The 25,353-nt window shown below is 31.9% G+C and overlaps 3 protein-coding genes, 1 long non-coding RNA gene and 1 other non-coding gene across 5 annotated transcripts; 2 read left to right on the top strand and 3 right to left on the bottom strand.

Annotated features, from left to right (window-relative positions):
• Window positions 1-2,442: 2,442 nt before the first annotated feature.
• Window positions 2,443-4,939, top strand: LOC120251811. Its single transcript, XR_005533493.1, has 3 exons — window positions 2,443-4,589; window positions 4,678-4,724; window positions 4,805-4,939. It is a non-coding gene; the product is annotated as an uncharacterized LOC120251811 (long non-coding RNA).
• Window positions 4,940-7,063: 2,124 nt separating this feature from the next.
• LOC120251963 (polyadenylate-binding protein-interacting protein 9-like) lies at window positions 7,064-10,491 on the top strand. Its single transcript, XM_039260615.1, has 10 exons — window positions 7,064-7,376; window positions 7,601-7,711; window positions 7,881-7,925; window positions 8,985-9,057; window positions 9,146-9,258; window positions 9,346-9,405; window positions 9,603-9,650; window positions 9,741-9,809; window positions 10,068-10,129; window positions 10,210-10,491. The coding sequence occupies exons 1-10, from the start codon at window positions 7,086-7,088 to the stop codon at window positions 10,265-10,267; spliced, it is 930 nt and encodes a 309-aa protein (XP_039116549.1). The 5' UTR covers window positions 7,064-7,085; the 3' UTR covers window positions 10,268-10,491.
• A 1,642-nt stretch (window positions 10,492-12,133) lies between these two features.
• LOC120251723 (ubiquitin-conjugating enzyme E2 36-like) lies at window positions 12,134-16,296 on the bottom strand. The gene is made up of 8 exons (XM_039260359.1): window positions 16,164-16,296; window positions 15,987-16,014; window positions 15,657-15,743; window positions 14,262-14,320; window positions 13,674-13,715; window positions 13,515-13,588; window positions 12,610-12,707; window positions 12,134-12,399 (listed from the first exon to the last, which is right to left on the bottom strand). The coding sequence occupies exons 1-8, from the start codon at window positions 16,197-16,199 to the stop codon at window positions 12,362-12,364; spliced, it is 462 nt and encodes a 153-aa protein (XP_039116293.1). The 5' UTR covers window positions 16,200-16,296; the 3' UTR covers window positions 12,134-12,361.
• Window positions 16,297-18,792: 2,496 nt separating this feature from the next.
• Window positions 18,793-18,865, bottom strand: TRNAE-CUC. Its single transcript has one exon. It is a non-coding gene; the product is annotated as a tRNA-Glu (tRNA).
• Window positions 18,866-18,994: 129 nt separating this feature from the next.
• Window positions 18,995-21,782, bottom strand: LOC120251230 (bifunctional riboflavin kinase/FMN phosphatase-like). The gene is made up of 10 exons (XM_039259771.1): window positions 21,608-21,782; window positions 21,344-21,530; window positions 20,716-20,846; window positions 20,406-20,475; window positions 20,238-20,303; window positions 19,970-20,124; window positions 19,787-19,885; window positions 19,566-19,705; window positions 19,344-19,436; window positions 18,995-19,255 (listed from the first exon to the last, which is right to left on the bottom strand). Exons 1-10 carry the CDS (start codon window positions 21,666-21,668, stop codon window positions 19,109-19,111), a joined length of 1,149 nt encoding a protein of 382 aa, XP_039115705.1. The 5' UTR covers window positions 21,669-21,782; the 3' UTR covers window positions 18,995-19,108.
• Between the last annotated feature and the right edge of the window lie 3,571 nt (window positions 21,783-25,353).

Genomic DNA, 25,353 nt, shown 5'->3' with positions numbered 1-25,353 from the left:
GAAACAAGGCAATCAAATTAAGTCTTGTCAATCACTCTCAAATTCATGGTGTTAATCAATGTTAAATATATAGAGTAGGCCAAGATAGAGATATAGATTGAAGAGATAGCACCGACATGATAGCCTTGACACATGGTGGATTAATTAGGAAGTTAAATCTAACAACCTTAGTTAATTATCATGCTTTATTAAAAGTTAATCAATTAAAGTTTCTTAAATATGTGAATGTAAAGACACAACACATGAAGGAGTTAATAAGCTTAACATTGGCAAGTTAAATGAATGAGCAGACAAACTGGAGCTATTTGTCTCATTTGTTTTGATTCTGATGCACACTCTTTGCTTTTATCTTCAGGAACATCTTAGCCCCACTTAAACTTAAACAATGTACAGATGATGACACTGAGGAGATTTTGTTACTAAACCTGAAAATTATAATTGAATTATATCGGTTCGGTTAATTAATTAATATTAGTATTAGTATTCATAAAAGTGAATTCATTTTATTGTTTTAGAAGCATTTGTCAAGGTGAAGAATATACTCAGAAAAAAATAATAAATTTAAGTTATCATCTTCGTTTTTTTATGTTGTTCTTTTTATTTTTGAGCTATTTATACTACATCTAATGTTATGATGCTTTCTTTGTTACCTCCATTTCTGTCCGTGTGAAAGTTTGTTGTTTGTCTCTTTTATGATTTAATATAAATAGTTTATCTATTTTTTTATATGTATATATATATATATATTTCAAAAAAATTAAAAAAATAAAAAATAAAAATCCAATAACTACACCAATGATCTGTTGTAGTTGTGTTGCCCTTGTTCACGTCTTATTGTGTGAGAGAGTTTGCTCTATTGTTGTATCGGTTGTATCTGTTCGGTGCTTTTTTTTAATATAGTGGTTTATCCATTTTTTTCAAAAAAATAAAAAAATAAAAAAATAACTACACCAGTAATCCTTAATTCTTAAAAAAAATCTAAGATAGAGATATAGAGAGCACATTTTCAAACTGCTCGGAAATCTGAATTTACGAATAGTCCTCTGAAAATATAAAAATTGGCAAACTTACACTATAACCTTTGGACAAAAGTATTTTTTAGTAAAGTCCCTACATTTAAGAGGATCTAATCTTTTGGTCAAAATGCATCAGTGAGAACTGTTTTAGAGCTCAATGAAGACGCCAACAATGCAAAGAGCCTACATAATTAAACAAGGAAAACCCCACTTCACCTATAATATTCTTTTTCCAAATCGTATATATATTATTTTTCACAAATAAATAAATAGACCTTTGTTAGTACATAACTCATCTTTTCCAACATTAATATATAGTAATCTCCTCCACCTCATGAACAGATTTATTTGCTGCATTGATTTACTTGAAAACCAGAGAAAATTGATAGGTTGATGCACTTAGCTCAACTGTAATTCATGAACATCTTCCCACTCTTTGACATGATTGATATATAATATATACATATATATAATTTCAAAGCAACTTATTAAGAGTTAGGTCCTATCTCATCCATCACCAAAATTCATGATTGCCCCACATTGTCTGCAGTGTCATGTCCTTGTAATAACTCAAGGATTTTGCATTTTCTCAAGGATAGACATGAATAATAATACCTTAACACCATGGACAAGTATAATTCTTAAAAAATAAAATAAAAATAAATAAACAGTAAAATATAAAATGATATAGCTTTCACGCCTACAATGAAAAGAAACCATGGCTCTCTAACATTTTACAAAATTCTCCTTCCATTGTATACAAATTATAAATAAATAAATAAATATATATATATATATATATATATATATATATATATATATATTGATCTCAATGTAGAAATTGTTTGGGTCACCAAAGGCCTTTGAGTCAATTAGTACCGGTCCTTTATGTAGGGTGTTCATTTCAGGGAGGACCTGAGATCAAATCCCATGTCCATACAAGGTGAGGACACGTGGGTTGACGTTGAGTTCTGCTTCCCACACTTGTACTAGTTTTTTGAGACTCCGTTGGATAAAGCTATATATACATGTATTTAATTAATGTAAAAATTATATAAATAAAAAAAAAATTTTATCTTCAATAAAAATCTTTAAATGATAAGAATAATAGTTAAAAAAATAAACTTAATTATCTTGTAATAAAATTTTAAATAAAATAATTAAATAATTTAAAATAAAACATATATTGATTATCCAAATATGATTCGGATGTTTGATTATTTTGCTATAAAATTTAACTAAAATCTAAAAAACATTTTATTACCTTGATTTTGTAATTTTAGTGTTAGTTTGAATCAGAGTGAAATAGAAATTAAAAGGATCAGAACATTTGGGGATTGACAAGGTTGCAGAGTATGATTCCCTTTCTTAATTTCTTTTTATTTAGATCGCACTTGAATTCCTCGTTTCAGAAAAAATGTGATTTTTTTTTTCTTTTTAAGTTCTTGTCTAATATGCCATCTTTGGGTTGTGAATAGTCATTTTTCTTTGTGTTTTATGTGTTTTTTGTGTGCTTTTTAGCTTGAAAAGTTATTGGAATTGTTTTGCTATGTTGATCATTTCAATTTGTGTGTGTGTATGTGTGTTTTTATTTTATTTTTCCTTGCAGAGGAGGGACAGACAACATTGGCAGAGATGGATAAACAATGAACAGCTAAACAGTCCACTGAATACAATCTTCAATTTCAGTTGCTCAACATTTGAAACATAAACAGTCCGCTGAAGACATCTTCAATTCCAGCTTTCATGAGCAGAAATTGAAGATTGTATTTGGCGGACTGTTTATGTTTCAAACATTGACCAACATGTGACTCATTTGCTATGAGAAGTTGGTTTGGTTATAGTGCTTGTTTTTTTATTTTCTGATCAACTGTTTTCTTGTTTGTGAAATGTTTTCACATTTATCTGATTATGTTTGATAAATATTGATTGGTTAACCGAGGAAGAACTTGCTGGGATTAGTTGTTGTGGACATGTAAGTTTCTCCAATTGCAAAAGCTACTTGTTTTTCAATGTTGAAAGTAGAACCACTAAATCATCTGTAAGATGCTAGTTTGGAATGTTGGTGTTCATTTGAATTTGTTTTGTTAATGGTATTTTATTGTCATGAGATTGTGTTTGTTTCTTTTTTGAGAATCATATGAATTCAGAGATTCTATGTAGATAAAAGTTGGGAGGCTGATGATGTTTTGAGACTAATAAGATTTATTCAGTATTATGTTTGCTTTTCTTAGCTTGCAGGATTCTCTTGATTATGTGTTCATATAGTTGTTTATTTAGGTAACTGCTGTAAATGGGTTGAGCTAAATGGAGCTGAGGCTGTCTCATATACATTTGTTTAGAAGTTCCTTTTGTGCTTTGCTTGCTTGCATTTTACATTTTAGCTGTGTTAATATATGTTGAGGCCTATCAAATGATTCAAATGGATTAATACAATTGCATCATGCAAAATATGACTTTTCTTCCTCTGTGCCTATAATTTGATTCCTGCAACTGGGAGAATTGTGGGAGCTTAGGATCGAATAAAAACTCAATGTTTTGCTCCTCTATGCATGTTTCATTCATTGTGTGCTGGTTATCAATCTTCTCTACAGTTTCATATAGCTTTGTCAGTGAATCCAAGAGATGATCAGTGTTAGGAAGGCAAGAAGCATGTCTACAAAATCTTTGTTCGACTTCAGCAGGCAATTCTCTGTTGGCTGCAGTGTCTATTGGAAGGTAAAGTGTTAGTGTATTGGTTTTCACCATGGTTGTAAGGGAGAAGGATAATGAGGTCATTGAGACACAAGCATGTTATCATGTAGAAGATGTATGCAATTTCTTATAAATATTCATGCAGTGAATAGAGTGTGCTTGCTGAAGCTGAAGAAGATTTTGTTGGCATACTGCTTGGCTTTTGACAGTACCTTTGGGAACTATAATGTGTCTCATGGCCAAGCAATCATACCTTGGTTGCATGGGCAAACTATATGAGAGTGTAGGGCAGTATCTCATGAATGAAATGTGCAAGAACATGTTGCTCAATACAGGGCAAAGATCTACAGCTGAGTACAAGAAAATTAAATTGCAGGTTGATAACAATAATACCAGAGATGCAAGTGTCTGAGTTTCTACAAGGACATCCCATGTTGTAATGAGTGGTGGAATTAATACAGTCCAAATGAGGGTGTGTTTCTGAAGTGGGTACTAGATTTTTTTATTTCAGATAATTTATTTATAGCTCCTGTTTTGGATTCAGTAACATTGCTTGTCAAGCTTAGAGTCAAAAGATGAAGCCAACATAGAAGAGAGAGTGGTTCATGTTGGCAGTCAGGACATAAACATAATTTTTTTTTTTTTAAATTAGATGTGAGCATGCATGTTTTATTATAATTAACTTGAGTTGATTCTATATGCATTGCAGTATCCGTGGTGTTCTCGAAGAAGCCCTTAACTGATTTATTTATGAAGAAGCATGAGCTGTTTAAATCTGATGTGGGGAAACAGGAAACAAATGGAAACAGTTCTCATCTCAAGGCTGCAAACAATTACTCATCTGAATAATCAGCTTGTCAGATCAAATTGAAACTTGTGGTTAGCAAACATGATAAGAAGATATCATATGTTGTGTTAAACAATGAATTTGGGAAATTCCTGTTCAGTTTCCTCTCTTTTTCTGCAGGTTTTGTTCGAAAGAAGCTACGCGGTGTACCGTTCTTGAGAGTTTTGGTAACTTATACATCTTGATTCATTAGATTACTTAAAAAAGAAAGCAATGAGATGTTGATCAATCCTCAGCTCTCACACAGGTTCAGTTGCAAAAACAAACTTTCAGAACTAGAGGAAGAAGTACTCATTGCTTGTTTATTTTATATAAAATGTTAAATACTTTGATCTAATTCGGTAGGCTCTTGTAATACCGAAAGCTGAACTCGGTGTAAGCCAGTGGGATGAGATAACTCCACTTATATATTCAAATTCATATTTTTTAAATTAATTGATATGGACTGCTTCAGAAGATCCTGTTGTGATGTTTATATTTATTTTATATTTTGAAATTTTGTTTTTTGTTTTTTTTTCATTTTTGGCATGGATTTGTTTCGTTAGACTCATACATGATACATCTTTAGTCTTTGAAAAAAAGGATTACTGCTGTTGAATTATAAACAAAGAGAAAATTTGGGCCAATTATAAGCTTTTTTTTTTCGATTTTTTTTGTTGGAATGAGTAATAACTACTAAACAATGCTGGGATGTATGAAGATAGATACAACAGTGAAAATTTGAGTGAAATTTCATATCAATACTCAAGAAAGATCAACAGTTTTAAAAGTTTATTATTTCAAATAACTAATAAATACAAAACACAGGTCAGGAATATATGAACACAGACATTATACTGAAAAATTTAAATGAAATTTCATTTGAATACATTTAAATTTTTGCTTTTTCTTTGCCACCCAAGAAAAGATGCAAAATTTTTACTCACTTTTTTTTTTCTCAAAAATACCTCCTAATCTTAATTTTTAATATTATTTTACTTGCATATCTTGAAACCAAATTTAAATTTTAACATAGGTACTATGTGTGCCAACGAATTTTTTAATCTCTTTTTTTATACATATTTTTTATATTATATATGAGATATAAAAGTAATAGGATTTGTAATTAGGAATAGCAAGCATTGTAATTTAATATCCAATAATATTTATCCGCATGGATAATAACTAATATATAATTTTGTGGATGTTTTACAGGCATTTTAATCACATTTATTTTTAATAATCTATCAAAATATTTATTTTGTCAGAGTGCTTAATTTTAATATTATTTTAATTTTTATACCGTAATTTTTTTTTTCAAAATCAAACTGTTACAGAATACTTCATTTATTCTATTATAAATATCTCACTCCTGCAAGTTTTTCATGTCCAAAATCATCTAACTTCATACCTCTCTGAATAGACAGAGAATTACCTTCGCGAATGGACAGAGAAATAAACGAAGTGAAAAAGGTAAGCGAAATATTCATAAAATTTTTAATTCTAACCAATTTTTTTTTTTTAATTTTGTGAAACTGTTACGATGGACGATTATGGCACAGATGGAGTATTTCTGAAAATTAAAGATGTGATAGCAAAGTAAAAGCCCATGGTTTTTGAAGAGGCCCCCAAAAAATATATATATCAACATTTTTTTAATAAAATTCCACATATATACACACACTCACTGGAACACAACTTCACTCTCTCTCTCTCTCTCTCTGAGTCTTCTAAAAAAGAGCAAGATTTGGGTATTTGGAAGACGGAGGAGATCAGCAATGGAACTCTTCTCTCTTTCTTTGTGTGTGAGTCTTCTAAAAGAGCAAGATTTGGAAGTATTTGGAAGGCGGAGGAGATCAGCAATGGAACTCTTCTCTCTTTCTTTGTGTGTGAGTCTTCTAAAAGAGCAAGATTTGGAAGGATTTGGAAGGCGGAGGAGATCAGCAATGGAACTCTTCTCTCTTTCTTTGTGTGTGAGTCTTCTAAAAGAGCAAGATTTGGAAGTATTTGGAAGGCGGAGGAGATCAGCAATGGAACTCTTCTCTCTTTCTCTGTGTGTGAGTCTTCTAAAAGAGCAAGATTTGGAAGTATTTGGAAGGTGGAGGAGATCAGCAATGGAACTCTTCTCTCTTTATCTGTGTGTGAGTCTTCTAAAAGAGCAAGATTTGGAAGTATTTGGAAGGCGGAGGAGAGCAGCAATGGAACTTTTCTCTCTTTCTCGGTCTAGACGGCAGACGATAAACTCCAGGCCTTCCAATGGTGCTCGGTTTTTAATTCTTTCTATTATTGGCCAGTATAGTGGTAATTACATGCCTATCTCTTCTCATGGTTCATCGCTCCCGCCCAACATCGGTGCAGACCCCCTTCTTCTGCATTTACTCCTTGTTCTAATGATTTGTTTTACTCAAAGATTGCTCCTTTCGATCCCTTTTTTTAATTTGGGGTTATATAATCCTCCTTTCAATCCATCAATTACAGATCATCTTCTTCTTCTTCTTCTTCTTTCTGTCTTTCTTTCATAAAGCTGTGATTTTTATATACAATTTTTGATGGCTTCTGTGAAGAAGAGCTCTGGAAGTCAGTCCTCACCAGGGGCAGCGCTGGAGGTGGTGGAAGCTACCCAGAAGGATGTGGGGGAGCTAACAAAGAGCTTCTTCAAGCTAAATCCCTACGCCAAGGAGTTTGTGCCAGCCTCACATGTTGATGCACCAGAGTCTGTGGGCGCTTCTGAAATTCCGTTGAATCTTTGTGGTGATTCCAACCGATCTAACGCTAGTTTGAATCAGAATGAAGGAGATATTAGAAGCATCAGTTCATTTGGAGATCAGCAAGATAGCAGAGTATGGTTCCTTTTCTTTTCTTTCTTACTTTTCTTTTTATGAATTTTTTAAGTTAGATTGGGTATGTGGAGATTTATAATTTTTACTTCTTGTTGAAAATGGCGTCTTTGGTTTGTAAATAGTTCATTTTTTGTTGTGCTTCATGTGTTAGCTAGAGAAGTTGTTGGAATTGTTTTGCTATGTTGATTGATTCCATTTGTGTGTATATATGTTTTTTCTTGCAGAGGAGGGGCAGACAGCATTTCGAGAGATGGACAAGCAATGACCAGATTTCGCCAGCTGCAATTGAAGATTGCATTCACCGGACCATTTATGTTTGGAATATTGAGCAACATGTGAGCCATTTGCTATTGGAATTTGGTTTAGCTATAGTGTTTGTTTTTAATTTTCTGATGAACTGTGTTCTTGTTTGTGAAATGTTGCTTTGCTTTGTAGCATCCTTTTCATGATTGAGCATATATTGGTTTCAGCCTTATCTGATTGTGTTCAATAATTATTGATTAGGTAACTGAGGAAGAACTTGCTGGGCTATTTAGTTGTTGCGGACAAGTAAGTTTCTTCAATTGCAAAAGCTACTTGTTTTTCAATGTTGAAAGCAAAACCAGCATATCATCTGTAAGAAGCTAGTTTGAGATCTTGGTGTTCTCTGAGTTAGTAGTGAATTGAAATAAATAAAAGGAATGTGATAAGCAAGAATGGCAAGCTATGTGAATGCATGGCTACCTTTTCTATGTAAAGTCTCCACGTTGCAGCATTGAACGTTAACAGGAAATAGAAGGACAAAAAACTTTTATACTAAATCTATGATTTGTCGTATGCGGATATTGTCGTCTTTATCTTTCAACGGAGAACGTCAACTTATGGCAAGACATTAGTATTTTTTTTGGATACTTCATCAATGTTCTTGTTTGTACATCTTAAAAATGCCTTGTAGCATGTTATCTGTTGAAAACAGCAAAATTCCTTTCTATCAGTGATAATATCTTGAGAATTGGATGACCCTCCTTTAATCTCTGAACGTCATCCATAACCATAATAGGGTCTGTTCATTTGTATGGGCACAGGTTTTGGTGGACATACATGTGGGCATGGCTCATACATGTAGTTGTGTCCCCTCCAATTCATAGATATAAACATACAAATTTTGCAATGTTGGTAAAATTTGAATTAGAAAGGTTGAGGAAAGATTCATTATTGTGTTTTTAATTGTCTAAATGTATTAAGTGTCAAGTGATGATAGGACTTGATAAGGAAAATTGTGAAAATGCATTGTCACCAAATACGTAACAGGAGCGTTATAAAATTAGTTAAGTATGACGTTATCAGTGATTCTCTGTGCACCTTAATATTAGGCCCTGTAACATGCATTTGCAACTATATTTCTTGTATGTTCATCACCAAAGATCTTTTTTGATATCAACTGGCCAACCTTATTGTTTCCATGTGCTTCTGTAATTAAGGAACTCGATCAAGCAATTCTAGAGAAGGATGGTTGTTTTAAACTTGTAACTTTGAGGATCATAAAAAGATACCTTCTCAATTATAGAAATCTTTTTTGAACTCTGAGCATATTAACAACTTATTTTTTATGATATGTTTATATTGCAGATAAATGATTGCCGTATTTCTGGAGAACCCAGCTCAGCTTGTCACTTTGCTTTTCTTGAATTCGGTTCTGAGAGTAAGTATAGCTCATCTAATTCTGACTCAATGTCTTTGTCCATATGCAATCCTCTTATCAATCATCTAACCATGTGTTTTGTTTGTAGTTTCCGCAAGAGCGGCACTTAGTCTTTGTGGGACTCCACTGCACAATATTCCCATCTGCATTGCACCCTCAAAATCTAATATATTTCCTATTAACCCTTCGTATCTTCCTCGGGTATGAACAAGTTAATTTGATGCTCCTATTTAAGTACCTGATGGTTGTGGCTACAAACATTTATCCTGATTTTTAATATTTGAACAGAGCACACATGAGAAGGACATAGCTAGAAGGACCGTTTATTGCAATAACATTGATAAGATGGTAAATGATTTATTCTTGCTTTTCTATTGATCTTCAAAAGAATCACTCTTTAAAATGGTATATGACTTCATTGTGTTGAACTGTTATAGTAGATAAACTTGTAAAATGAATTTGTTCTTCCTTAGAGGTTTTCTGGAGTGATGTGAGGCATTATTTTCCCAATAATAATCCTTGATCCTTCACTGTTTATTTTGCAGGTCAATGAAAATGAGATAAGACATTTCTTCGAATCAAACTGTGGCCCGGTGAGCATACTGTGTTAAGAGCAGAAATTTTCAAATCTGTTAAATTTTTGGCCTCATCAGGGAGCTCATTCATTTTCTGTCTTTTTCCAGATTTCTCGGTTGAAGCTTCTTGGGGATAGATGTCACCAGACTCGTATAGCCTTTATTGAATTTGTTCGGGTAAACATATATTGACTCGATGTCTGGCAAAATTATCAATTAACCTGTCCTTTGTTTATTCCCCATCAATTGAGTTATCACTAGAAAACTTCAGCTGAATTCGTAGAAATTTTTCTTTTTCAATTGATTTCTTCGTAAAACTTGAATTTGATGGAAGAATTATGTAGAAGACTTTTCTGTTATTTATTTAGATGCAATATTAAGGTTCACTTTTACACAAAAGCGAGACAGAAATAATGACTTAGACATTCTTGTCAGGATGATAGCGCTATCGCTGCTCTGCGGTATACTGGCTTCTATCTTGGAGGTTTTCCAATCAGGTATTGAACTGTTATTTCCTACTATTTTTTACCATATTAAATGAAACAACAATGAATCTATATCCTTCTAATCTGTTCAGGGTTATTGCCTCCAAAACACCTGTGAGAATGAACACCAGCTTATCATGGCACCGCTGATTCATGAAAAGTTCTCCATTCATGATGCCAAGCTTGTGTGTAGTTTCAGAATTCAAGCCATGTTTTTACCCTGAAAACTTTGATTGTTTTTAGTTCAATGCTATCAGATTGAGAATATTTGAAGAGTTGCCTTTAATCATTCTTGTTATTAAATCTATGAAATTCTTGACAGTAAAACAGTGGCTATTATTACTGAATCTGCAATATATTTCTGAAATTGTTTTTCTTATTAATTGAATGCTTTTGTTATCAAATTTGAGACTTGAAGACTTCTCCATAACATTTATCTTGGTGGTTTATTTCTGAAACTGTTGAATGTATGCCTGTTTTGTTGAAAATTTCAGAGGTAAACATACAGTTTACAATGTATTTCTGCAGTTTACAATGTATTTCTGTTAATTCTTCTTCCTGTTGATGAATGCTACCAAATTAAGACTTGAAGACTTTGTAACATCAATCTTGGTGGTGTATTAGTTTCTACATAACATTTGCTTGTTATGGTATTGTTCTTACATTTTAATGTTTCTGAAATTCTTATCAATATATTTCTCATCATAAAAATCATTTTCTTTAGAAAGATTGACGAGCTTGTGAAAAATTTTACCATTTTTTTACTTCTTGATGGGTGAAAAATGTTTATATGTACCTGCAAAACATTTTTATTCATGAGTAAGGATTCTATGCAACCGTGATACCACGTCAGATTATATCCCATTCCAATAAAAATTTGCCAAATCAGATTTATAGTCACGTCAGCCTACCAAATCACCCACTTATTCCAATTATGAATTGGTTTTTTTTGTATTTTTATCTTGATTCTTTTTTAAAATTTTTATTTTATCATCTCTTTTCAAATCAAATTTTTGAATCCACCTTGTGCCCCTTCACCAGTGTGCTCTCTACAATGTCCAACACCGGAGACCACCCAACGATGAATTCTTTTTGTATTTTTATTTTAAATTTTTTAAAAAATTTTTATCTTTACTTTATTATCTTATTTTAAATTAAAATTTTAAATCTAAGACGACTGCCCGATGTCGAACACCAGTTTGGACACCGGAGACCGAACTCTGAACACCTGATGCTAATTCCCCATTCTCCCATTTCATGCCCCGTTCTCCACCCTTGAATTATTTCTTTGCAAATGTCTTTTTTTTTAAATTTAAAATAAAAATACAAAAAGAATAAATCATTGAGCAGTCTCCGGTGTTGGACATCATGGAGAGCAAACCGGCTGAGGGGCACACGGTGGATTTAAAAATTGATTTCAAATGAGATAATAAGATAAAAACAAGAGTTTTAAAAAAAAAATTAAAATAAAAATATAAAAAACAAATTAATAATGGGAGTAAGTGGGTGATTAGATAGGCTGACGTGACTATAAATCTGATTTGGCAAATTTTTATAGAAATGTGACAATCTGATATGGTATCACGGTTGCATAGAATCCTTACTCTTTTATATATATATATATATATATATATATACTCATGTTGAAAAGCAAATTTACAATCATTTTTTTATTTTCATCAGGAGGTTAAATATAGTTTGGAGTTTACATTCCAAAATAAGATTTTTTTAAATAAAAAATAAAAAATAAACTTGTCTTTTCACATAAGGATAATTTGTGAATGTATGATCAAATGTAGTTTTTACAAATTATGTTATGTGACTTTTAATCCGGAAATAGGTTAATTTTTTTGAATAGTGTAAGAACATAATTAAAAAAAACACCATTTTAAGGCTGTTTTACTTCTCAATCTAGTAAATAAATTGTACATTAAGACTCACAAATATCCCAAGAATAAGCAATTGAGGCTACAAGGCATCTTAACAGCTTGTTCTTGGCAATCCAAAGTTCCAGGGTAACAAATCAGGCAGTATTTGATATGAAGGCATTAGTGCCAAAATATATTATTTAGTTCGATCCATGATAGAGTTGAAAACCCAAAGAGAACAGTAAACTCCCAACTACTGATACATATTCGACGGAGTCGATTCCCAGATTAATGAAGTCATATAGAACATTAGCTAGGAGAGCTTCAAATCAGAAACCATATTGCTACTGCAGTTACACAAACGGCAGCGAGGTTATCACGCTCCGCTAGCATACAGCCGCGTCCACTCTTTCGCTGCAGTAATCGATATCAACTCCAATTAGATTAAACACAACAACACAGAGGTTATCACAAACTAATCACTTAACAAGGTTGCTTGGATTGAAAGAACATGAAAACAATTTCCATTCTTGTTTTCCTCACTGCAGTAACAATTGCGCCTTGAAGATATGATTTAAGAACACATTAGTATCTTTGCAGTAGCAGAAAAATCAATAATGTTACCTGTTTCTACTGCTTCGGCTTCGTTTGCCTTCCAATGCTTCGCAATGTTGTCTGATAGAGGATCATCCGGATTTGGAGCACTCAGAAGGGCCTGAATACTGATTAACAACAAGAGCCAGTACCCATCAATTTTATGCATATATATAAATAAAATAACTCAATAAATTTGTTAACTTATAAGAGGTGTTAGCAAATTAAAAAGGTGATTAGAATTGATTAAGAAGTGAGTTTTTAGTTTCAGGTCATAAACTTAAAAGAAACACCTCATTTTCTATGTTGAATCAATGTAAACCACCTAGTGTTATTTGAGAAATTATCAAGACAATTGTAAGATATGTACATAGAAAACAAACAAACACGGAGATAGCCTATAAGGAGCACAGGGCAGATTATATCCTAGCAAATCCAAAACCATATCCACACTATACACATTAGGTTTTGACTTGAGATGCAATAGGTCGAATCTGATTCATATTTGCAAATCCACTTTTCATGCCTTTTATTGTTTGTAGTTGGCAAAAGCCAAGCTCATGATCCAGTCAACTTTTATATGTAAACATCCTCATTTCACTTCAAAATTGTCCAAGTTATTTTCTGGGAAAATTTACTTTCATTCATATCAATTGTAGGATGGCTGTTTCCACCAAAAAAAAAAAAAACAAAAAACAAAAAATACCAGCACTAGTTCATATCCCAATGATATTTAAATCCATTCAATAAACAAAGTAGATACATTCATATCCACACCTGCTTTAAGCATTATGAACATCTATTATGATTTCTGGTTTGTATCCATTTCCACATTAAAATACAAACATACCCACTTTGGATGCAGAAACACTTGATAGTAGAATCAAAAGACGGAAAACATCCAGACAATAGAACAAACAAAATGGCCTCATTACCTTAGCAGTACTGTTCGAATCTGAAGGGCAGGACTCCATTTGTCTTTGAGAATATCAAGACATATTCTTCCAAGCTGCATATATCAGTAACTGCCTTATGTAGAGGGAAAAGACAGAAAAATTATCTGATGCAGACAGTATGGGGATGTAGAAGCTTGCCTTATCAATGTTAGGATGATAAATTTTGGTGAGGAAGCGAACCTGTTCCAAATATTATAAGAAGAACGCATTAATAACTCAAAACTGAAATAGATTATATAACAAAGAAGAAAAATGTGAGAAAGTGACAAGGAAAAGAAGAGATCAGTAAAAGCTAGAAGCCTGACTATAGTTAACTTTAAAGGATGGATTTGCTCCTATAATGGAAAGAAATTGCTAGAAGATACAATTGCCATCAACAGAAACAACATGGAACCAACATCGGTCAAGGATCATTATACAAGGAAAGCAACATCCACTCTGCTTTATAGATTTTAGGCTTTTAGCTGGGAAAAAAAACTTTTTATTGTAAGATCTTCAAAATTTCAAACAATAAACATCTGTCAATTGATACAATTTAAATGGAAGAACACCACAAGCATTTGTGCAAATTCAGAACCTAAAAATCATATGTTGATATTCCTTAGACAACATCTTAACTTTGATGATGTATAATGCCAATGTAGAATCACTTCAGGCAAGAAACAATATACCTAACCTTGAATAACATAGCAAATCAAGGTAGCATCACTCTAGGAGTTATCTTACCTTCGGCGCAGCCATTGGATATTCTTCGGGCAAGAACAATTCAAGCTTGAAAACTCCTCCTAAATCGAGATAAATTAAAGGAAAAAATAAAGTATCAATCTATTAAGGATATAAAATACAAATATATGCAAGTGCATAAATTTCAATGGGGCCAAACATATAGGATAAGGTGGCATGATTTAGTTAAAAGGACAGACGAAAAGAGTCTATGCAATAACAAGTGTAACAGAAGAGAGCGGCCAAAACAAAGACTATAAAAACCCAGACAGATGGTGAGAATAATATGCTCTATAAGGCAGTTAACACCAACAGATCCACATAAAACAAAAAGCAACTTTAGCCTGCAATACGTAACTCTAAATTTTTTTTTTTCTTCTCACTAGAATGAAATATCAAATGAACTATTAGGCTACTAAGCAGCTTGCACTTTGGTCTAGAAAAATCCCGTCCCCCTATAAAATAGGTCAAACTTGAGAAGAGCCGAACTTTAAAAAAATTAAACAAATGAGCTCAAGCCAGTTCCAAAAAGCATCTAGCAGAGATCAAGCAAGAACTAGCTCGTTCCACAATGCTCTTCAACCACAACCAAAAACTAGGACTGATTTATAGTACGTCCCTGAATGGCCAAAGAGTACCTTGTCGGGTTAAATTAAGAAATTTTCTTTGGGTGTATTTGTGGTTAAAGGTATTTAAAACTCTGGGATTTTCGAGAGCTCAACCAAAAGATCTATGATTGACTTTCAAGTTTCAAATCCTATATTTGATTTAAAAGTTTCAAGATTTTGACTACCATCCAAGTTAATCTGAATCAAAATCTCATATATGGAAATCCTCAGATATTTAAATACCTCTGACCGAACAACACCTAAGGAACTTCTACAGTACTTGTGCTATAAGTTTCACACCAGTAGTTACTGATTTACCATTTAGTTCGTCCAAACCTTGCACAGTGCCACTTTTTTCCTAAACAGCAGATGAAAAAGCCACAGTTAAACCAAAAGATGTAAGATTGATTTTCAAATCCTAAACTTAAGACTTAAAAGTTTTCAGATTTTGACTTCCCAGTTAGTGTTGGTTCAAAATCTCATATTTGGAAATTCTTGGAGTTTCAATTACCTATAACTTAACACCACCTAAGGTTTAGTTAAATCCCATATATAGAAATCCTTGGACTTTCAAATACCTCTAACCAACTACGACCTAAGAGAATTCCACAATACTTGTGCTAAGTCGTACAAGTTTCCAACAGGAAGCTACTCATTCACCATTCATCTATCCGAGCCTTGCAAGTACATTCCTAATTCTTACAGAAACAGCAAACAAAAAAGCCACAGGCAAGCACAAAAGGAGATTACACAATCTAAGCTAAGAAGTTCAGGTAATGATCAAACACACCTTCATATGGAGACTGCGTTGGTCCAAGTATCATAACATTAAAGTAGCGCATATTATCCTCTGACGGAGATGCACTGATACCTGGAGCTGTGACAATTGAAGAAAAAAAAAACGAAATAAAAAACCCAACTTTCCAAAAAAAATCTCACCAGAACAACCTAAACAACATCCGTCAATCAAAACCATCAATTAACAGAAAAAAAACCCAAAATTACAACAATCGAATCACAGATACCCACAAAATTGGCGAAAAAGGCATAAAAACCTCTCCGGCGACCCACAAAACAAGCAATCAAACAAAACAAAAGGGATCATCAGAAGACGGGATACCTGGCTCGCTGAGAAGCCTCTGCGTTTCCTGCAAGATCATAGAAAAACTACAAATAATCAACGCAAAATAAAATAAAATAAAATAAAATAAAAAGAAAGATCACAAGGAGATCCCTCTTTCCTCAGCGAGGACGCCTGAAATTAAAGAACCCACTGACCCGATCGAAAAGCTCTCACCTTGATGATCCGCCGAGGAAGATTGCTATTCGCCATCGAGCTTCGCTTCTTCGGATTCACAAGAAATCCAAGAAAATAGATGACGAAAAGAGAACGCTTGAAAAAATAAGGGCTTAGGTGGTGCTTTTAAAGCTGGATTTTCTATTCTCACATCTCAGTTTTATAATTATACTCCCTTTTCAGGCCTATTTTGCCTAAAGTGAATCAGTTGCCTAATGTGGTTCACAATCGAAATATTAGGGTGTGAATATCAAGTTTATTCATCAATTATGGCAATATATTTATATTTCTTTAAAAAAATTTATGATTTTTTTTATATATACAAAGTGTAAATGTATGGAGTTAACCAACTGGCTTGACTAATCTCCCAAGAATAAAACCCTTTCATCATGTAACTTGGAGAGAAAACCCATAGAACTCTAATATGAGACCCAGAATTTATATTAGTGACTTGATTAATTATCTAAGAATAAACCCTCTACTTCTATCATGTAACTTTGAGAGAATAATAAACAGTATTTTTCATATAAAACTCTCACATCAGATTCATAAAGTAAATTGTAATTTGAGAGTTATCAGTTGACTAGCTTTCATGTGTTTTTTAATAAAATCCACCAAATAAAAAAAATAGATAATGTTAAAATTTAAATTTACCTATAATTTGTAAATAGAAAACACCACTGTATGCATTAAAAAAGTTATTTAATTACAAATATTGGTTCAAGTGGTAAAAGTTTGGATGGAAGACCACAAACTAATGGGTTAATGACTAAAAAAATATTAATTATTTTTTGAAAATAATAATAATATAGATTATGTTATCTATAGTAATAAATACAGGGATAATATAATTTTGTGATGAGAATATTTAAGGGATATACATCCCTAAAATACATGTGTGATTAAATATCAAAAGTTGTATCTTCATTGTTTGTGCAATTTATAATACAATACAAATTAAAAAAAAAATAAGGAAATAAGTATGTGACATGTGTTTGTATAGATCAGCCTTGTCCAAATATTTTTCCAATATATTTAATATATTATTATTATTATCGTTGAAAAATTATTATTTATTAGAGGAGAAATAAAAGATAAAATCTTGATATTTTTCCCTGTTATATATTTTCCACTTCTAAAATCATGGTCAATCACAATAGACTTGTCTTGTCAACTTAACTTCTTTGTTTTCGTATTTTTTATAGAATAAATTAAATGTTTACTCAAGTTATTAGGATACTTATTACCACTTGGTCTATAAATTCAAGCTAAAGAGAAAGAGCATCTATGCATCACAAATGTTTAATAAATTATAACTCTAAAAAAAAAATTCAAAAAATTAAATTAAATCCAAATTTTGCAAATCCAACACTTTTGAATATAAGTTTAAAAATTCGATAAATATTAAATAAAATCTTTGTAGTAAAAATTATAATATCATTTTTAAAAAAATTATCATTATATACACAGATGGTGTTGCGAGAACAAATGAACTAAACACATGATGATATTGTGTTCGAATTTAAAATGAATAGCTTTTTTATATTACAATGAATTTTTTTTTTAATTAATATGAATATGGACCAGTCATGAACACTCAACTTTTAAATTAGAAGAATTGGGGTCTCAACTTTGGTTTATGACTGTATGAAATATTAGCTTTCTAATCTAAGGGGTTTTCAAATAATCGGAAACTCCTATTAATAATCAAAATTTTGAAAAACAGTGTCTTAAGTCTTTGCAGCAGTACGCCTTTCCTGATTTCATCTCCGCCTGCCGCCTCTCCGATTTCCTCACCTGTGATTCGGGAGACGCAAAAGGTTTCACCCCGCAGATCGAATCCCAAGGCTTTCTGCCAGTAGTGCTCGGATTAGTTTTAGACTTTTCATCGCTTTGGTTTAGTGAGTACTCACTCTACTAATATAAAAATTGGGCTGCAAACTAACTTCTACAATAAAAAAAATTTAGCATCTATCATAATCAGCATACTGTGAACACGATTATTAAGCTTTTCATAATAAAATTTTTGTAGTAGGGGCAGCACGGTTATACCAAAAAAAATTTTTGACAATAAATATATATTAAAAGAAAAGGAATTAGGCATGGAGTGGCATAGGATGCTTTTGCCGGAATTGGATGTACCTGTTCGTGCATAATATTGGCTACTTTCTAAAGCAATTATAGGCAGAATATGTCGCTTCTAATAGCGCCACAAAAATGATGGGAATGGGAATCGGAATTCGCGTTCATTTTAAGCTATCCGATACCAAACGAGAGTAAATGGATTCATGAAGAGATCTAGGCTTGATTTTGTTAATGTTGATCAATTAATAATAAATAATTTATAAAATACCACAACACAACACTAACAAGTTAAAAAAATGAAATAATAAATAATAAAAAAATAAAAGCTGATGTTGATTAGTAAACTAAAATAAATTAGTATTCATTTCAGTTCTTGTGTTCACAATCATGATTGGCACAATCCAACAGAAATTAAAACGTCTGTTATTCATAAATAAATGCCGTTAGTTATACAAACAAATGAAGAATTTTAAAATGAAATAAAAAAGAAAAGAAAAGAATTGAATTAGATTAAAAAAATAAAAAAAAAACCAACAAAAAAAATTTCCGTTGCCGGGACTCGAACCCGGGTCTCTCGGGTGAGAGCCGAGTATCCTAACCAACTAGACTACAACGGATAGCATGTCATTTTGTACTCATAGCTTTTATTATTTAATAGTTTTTCTTTTTCCACAACACTTTCTTATATAACTGATAAGTGATAACATAAGTATGTTTTTTATATATATATATATAGAACGTATAACTAATAACAGAAACATGTTTTATATCTTTAGAGCGTAAGGCACATTGGTGCTTCACTACCAATTAGACAATTACACTCAACTATGTAACTAAAAATCTATCTTCAAAAATTATGTTCAATCACCAACACATGTTTCCTCCCTAGAGTCCTCTTCTTGAATGAGTTTGCAGCTCTTGAACTTGGAAAACATGGGGAGATCCAATGCTTCTTGAGCAATTCTACTATCCTCTTCAGTTATCTTTAAGACATCTGATAAGTTATCCTGCCATAAAAGCATTTCTCCATGCCTAATTATCATGATACTGTTGTATGTATAACCATAATATATGAGTTAAGTGAATTTTGGGTACCTCATTATGCAGCTTCCTGATAAAACCCACAATTAGAAAGTGAAACTTCTCCTTGGATGAATAATTGTTAATATGACCGATGAGATGTTGTTTCTAAAAAAAAAAAAAAATTATAAATGAAGCAAGTCAGAGACCATGAATGCATGATTTTGTAGGTGCAAAGAGATCTGCATGTCAGTAATAACTAATTAGCAAAGATCAGCAGGCTTAAAGGACACTCACTATTGCTCTCACAGCATTACTAGAAGATAAGTCCCATCCAATGCTCATCACCACCTTAAAAGTCCCAATTGTTTCAATCTTCTCCCAACCGAAGAATACACCCAAAACTTGATCAGGAATAGATAGATATGAATCGCTTCCTGTTTATTCACATAAACTATAGTTAAAGTTCATCTTTAGTGAGTAAAGAAAGTAGTTCTAATAACAAATTCTATTCCAACCAGTTATGGTGTTTATAACTGTAAAACCATCTTGCTGAAATGCTTTGCTGATCATGCCACTCATATACAAAGGATCAATTGGCAATGCACTTTGAACCCCTGCATTTATATAAATAGTGAACTTTGGTTCAAGAAAAATGATTTATTATGAGACAAAAAGCACCTCCAGGGAACAGAATTTACAATCTTCAAAGGCCGGAAGACCCCATAACTCTGGCCGAAACTCTATAAGTGAATTAAGAACGCAATTTGCGAGCTTTTGATACTCTTCTTGACATTGAAGGGATGGAACAGCTACTACCTTTGCTCCAGAAGCTTTTGCAGCCCTAACACCCACCCTGTATACAGTAAAATTGTTTGGAAAACATCAGGTGAATGGAAATGGAATTCATTTCACAAGGAATAAGAGTTTGAATTTTCATTTTTTTAGAAAAAGCATTACAGAACTTACAACGAATCTTCAATCACTAAGCATTCAGATATATCAACACCAAGTCTTTTTGAGGCTTCTAAAAATCTGAGAACATAACAAAATTGACAGTACTTACAAATAAACATTAAGGAGGAAACCAAGAATTTAAATCGAATGTATCAAGGATTTTTAGCAAAAAAAACTCACATATCAGGAGCAGGCTTTCCATTTTTTACTTCATTTCCACCAAGAATGACAGAAAAGCATTCCTTCCAACCTAAATAAGAAAAAAAATCTGGACCATTTTAGGCTAACAAAAGATAGAAGAGAAGAAAACATGTACTGCCATCTAAGTATAACATCAAGCAGGAAGGCTATTTTCTACAGAGCAAAAACATAGACCTAATTCCATTTTTTAGCAAGTTAAGACATTATTAATGTCACAAAACCTGCAGGCCTTTATTTAGTTCTAATGGAAAAATGCAGTGCACATTAATGTATGAACTTGAAAAACAACCATGTTGGTGAGAAATCTTTAGCTCAATATGCTGCTTCATAGAGTTTGAAGCAAGTGCCAATGGGACTCCATGCCTATGAAGATGATTGACAAGACGAGAAACACCTGGAAGAGCTTTAGCTTGCGGCCACCTGAGCATACATTACAACATCAGTAGCAGAGCATGATACATAATATTTCCCCGCAAGATCAAACTCCTATTCCAATTTCTAAAAACGCTAGTTATAACAATAAGTCCAGATTGATAAATCTATGGTGTCTATGTTTAATTGATGGAAAATGCTGAATACTCAAATAATCGCCATTCCTTTTCCTCTCTAATACAATAGTATTAAAAATCAAACCAAACACCCCATTCAGTGCCATAGAATACTGCTATTCCAGTTTCTGAAACAAGATTCATTGAAGTTAATGGAACACTAAAACAAAAGTAAATCTCTTGAGATACATCTAGGGTTTTATATGTTTAAATTGATGGAAAATATTCTTTTTTCCTATCAAATACATTGATATTAAAAATATTATCTCTGATACAAATCAAATCAAGCAACCAACTAAATAACACAGGCGTGATAGATAGGCATCACCTTTGTTATACCAAACTCATTCAAAACGAAAAAGGAATCACCTTTGTTGATACATAGGCATAATAGCTGCCGAATACTCATCAGCAGTGAAGGGGAGGTCATAATCAACAACAATGCCGGCAGCCGACTCCTTGTGCATCTTCCCAAGCCTCTTCTCCTCCTTCTCAGCATCCGGCTCCTTCCCATACCTCGCCAAAAACTCAGCCATTATCCCTCTCGTCGCCCTCTCTGCAAAATCAAAGCATTATAGATTCAAAATCAAGATAAACAAAGCACACAAAAGATAGGGTTCCAAAGATCAAAACCAGTGTCCAAGAGGGTTCCATCCAGATCAAAGATAACAGCAGAGATCTTCAGAGAAGCCATTAGAGATGGAGAGAACGAAGAGAAGGTTGTGATTTCTCTTGAGGAGAAGGAGAAGGGGATTAAAAAAGGTCACAGCGAGAGGAATCGGATTCGATTGCTTCGTTTTTTTATATCAATTTGGGGATTTTTATTTCAATTTGGGATCGAAATTGAGGGCACTTCTTTTTCTCTCTTCGAATTGGGATTTGGAATTCGGGAAATTTCGCGCGTTGCGCGCGTAACCGCAACTAACCAACTTGCTCGGGAACCTGATTCTCGTCCTCCGCGGTTATCGTCACCCTCCTCAATTTTCAAATTAATTTTTTAATATCTCACTAAACTCTGTTGCTCATTTTTTATTTTTTTATCACTGGAACTTTTAATTTTGCATCAATTTAATTATTTAATATTAATTTAATTTCATTAGAAAGTAAATTAAGTGATTTTTACCCCCAAATAAATAATGTGACTCTTTTTTTATGATATGGGTATAGACTTAATAATGTGTCATGAGAAAGGATTGACTTAAATTTTCAGACAGTCATGTTATCAATTGGAGATTGAAAGTCTTGATTTATTGCTAGTTGAAATTAAATTAAAGTTGAGTGACTAAATTGATATAAATTGAAGTTCGGTGATTAAAGTGAAAATGAACTAAAGTTTAGTGGGCTACTAAAAAATTTACTCTAAACACATGTGTATGTATATGTGTATTTTGTATTAAATTATTATAAATGTAGGGTTTGATTGATTTATTTATTTAGACTTATGAAAAAAATATATCTGTAGAACTAAAATTTGGAATTTTAGAAATACTAAATTATTTGAATACTGGATAAAAAAAAAGAAATGAGAAGTGGTCTTACAACAAGTTACGATTAGAGATACTTTGAAATAAACTAAATAATTTTTTTTTTTAAGATGAAATTGGCGTATTTAATGAGTATTTAATTTATTTAAATTAATTAAATAAAAAATATATTTAAAATAAAGTTATTAGCTAAGGAGGTCATAAACATTGGTTTAAAAAAGTTCAAATTTCATTTGTACGTAGTGACGGTAATAACTAATAAGTACTTAGTTATAGGGTGTGAATTTATTGCTCAAATTATATGTCATCGGGTGAGAGCTCACAAGCTAGACGATCAATTTTCTAACCAGTGAAATTGTCACATATGTTAAAAGAAAAGAAAATTTATTAGTAGGGAGAGGTCAAATGTTGATAATCAGGTATCTGGTTATTCTCAGCTTGTAAAGTATTAGCACCATGAATGGTAGTAAATGAAGGTATATTTCAAGCAAAATACTTAAGGGAAGAATTATTCAAAGAACATGGAGGCATAGTTTATGATTCCATAATTCCATGCTACTTTATCTTATTTAATTTTCCATTTATATATACTCCCAAAAAATCATTTCATTTTTCTATGAAAAGGAGTCTTTACTTATTTTTTTTAATAAAAAAACTAAATATATAATCAATAACAAAACTCACCAATGTATACTTTTTTTTTTGCTTGGTCATATAACAACAAATTTTTATTTGTTTTTTAAAAATAAATCTCCAACAACATTTTAATTTCAAGTCCTAATAATGTCTTTAAAAAAAAATAAATTTATATTTTATTTAAAAAATGGTGAAATTTGAGATTTTTTTACTGAATTTGCTCTTAAACCCCCAAATTAAATATTGTGTAGTGTTTACAAAAGATCTCTAATACTTAAACATCTGTGTGAAGTTTCAATTAAAATTAAGGGTGTAACTATTTGTTTTCATACTAATTCATTTTTTTTTTTATATGATTATAATAACAAAGCTGACATTTTCTTTTATTTTTGTGTTCCTATATTTTCCGTGAGGCATGGTGCAGGTTTCACATGCTTAAGCAGCTTAATTTGAAATAAATTTGTAAATAAAATTAATGATATTTTTAACGTAGAGAATCTTCTCCCATATATATATATATAAATATATATATATAGCAAATAGGATGGTGAAAAATAAAACAATTAATTTGACATTTAAAGTGATACAATGATGAAATCGTAATGATAATTAACACTAATTTCTAATAACACCTAAACATCAAATTTTTTTTTTAAATGATGATAAAATCATACACTCAGATACAAAATACACAAACATGAAAAGATTAAAGACGAAACTCTAACTAATGAGATTGTTAGGTTTACCTCTAGTTCAATTACAGGTCCAAATACAAAAATTATATATATATATGAGCTAACCATTTATGTAAATAAGCAATTAATCTAAGACGTGTCATAGCAGAGTCGTTAGATGTGAATCCAATAACTATGATAATCACTCATTCTTATAAACAGCAACAAAGTGCACAGTGTCATATATACAATGAAAAAATTAAGATACATAATCCTCTTATCTAAATTGTCCAATGCAACAATACCTAAAACAATTAATAACTGTCGAAGTTTATTTGTCCCCCATCCCTGTGCAGAAAAAATATAAACTAATTAACCTAATACAATAGTTCTTACATTGTTCATGTGCATGTTACATTCTTTCTCCTGCTGCTTCTGTGGCTGTTTCTCTTCTCCATTTTTTGTTTTTTTGTTTTTTTAATATACAGTCATTCTTCCGTTATATATATATATATATATATATATATATATTTGTACAAAGAAAATAAATTACACTATTTGTACTATATTTACCATGTATAACACAGGATTTGAATATCTGATCTTTCATTTGAGACGTTTTACTGTTATACTATTACAATTTTCAGCCAACACTTATAAAAATCATCATAAATAACAAATTAAATGCGTTTAAAAATTAAATAAATCAAACAAAAGATATTTTCACGTCTCTCAAAGTGGCAATCAAACCATATAAAATCCATTTCATAAACCTGTGACAAATACGGACGAACCCCAACCTATAGCTAGCACAGTTGAACTAGAGCGGGTTCGGCAAGCCATGGCTAGTCAATTATTATTATTATTTTTTTTTTTTGAGAAATGCGACAAGCATTAGAACCAAGGGACGTGCACGTGTGGGGAACAAGGCTCAATGCCAACCCACATACATACCCTCACTTTGTGTAGAACATGAGGTTCGATCCCGGATCCTCCCCATAAAGAACTCAATACCAATTGACCCAAAAGCCGTTGGTATGGCTAGTCAATTAGTATTCATTTATTTGTATGCCTTCTGCTCTTTAGTTCTCTCATTTCCTTTCTCTTGTGCCTTTTCTTCCCCTACTTGTAATGTTTAATTTCATACAGATATATATATTTTTTTTATAAATCTGTATTACTAACTTTTTTTTTTTTTAAGATTGAAAGACATAAACTTTTAATATAAATTTTTTTTCTCTTTTGAGCTTGCTTGGATTTATTTAGATTTTTTTTTTTAAATTGTGTTGATAGGGAATCAGGGATAGCAGTAGCAGAGGCCACATAGAGTTGGCCTCATGAGCTACTCTTTTAACTGGACTGGCACAACCAATTTTACTCCATGATATATAATTATATATATCAAACATAGAATTAATATACATTTGAAATGTCATTCAACCAATTGGAGTTGTTTTGAGAGATACAAGCTTTTAATTTTTTTTTTTTAATTGATAGACAACAAGCATCTCATATTTAAAAGGGATTGTCGAAAAGCGATAAATAGATGCAGTAGATACTACCAATTACTGATGAAAACTTTTAC

Source organism: Dioscorea cayenensis, chromosome 20 (genome assembly GCF_009730915.1).
Source record: "Dioscorea cayenensis subsp. rotundata cultivar TDr96_F1 chromosome 20, TDr96_F1_v2_PseudoChromosome.rev07_lg8_w22 25.fasta, whole genome shotgun sequence".
In the NCBI taxonomy this organism is placed as follows: Eukaryota; Viridiplantae; Streptophyta; class Magnoliopsida; order Dioscoreales; family Dioscoreaceae; genus Dioscorea; species Dioscorea cayenensis.
This window is presented reverse-complemented; position numbering and strand designations above follow the sequence as displayed.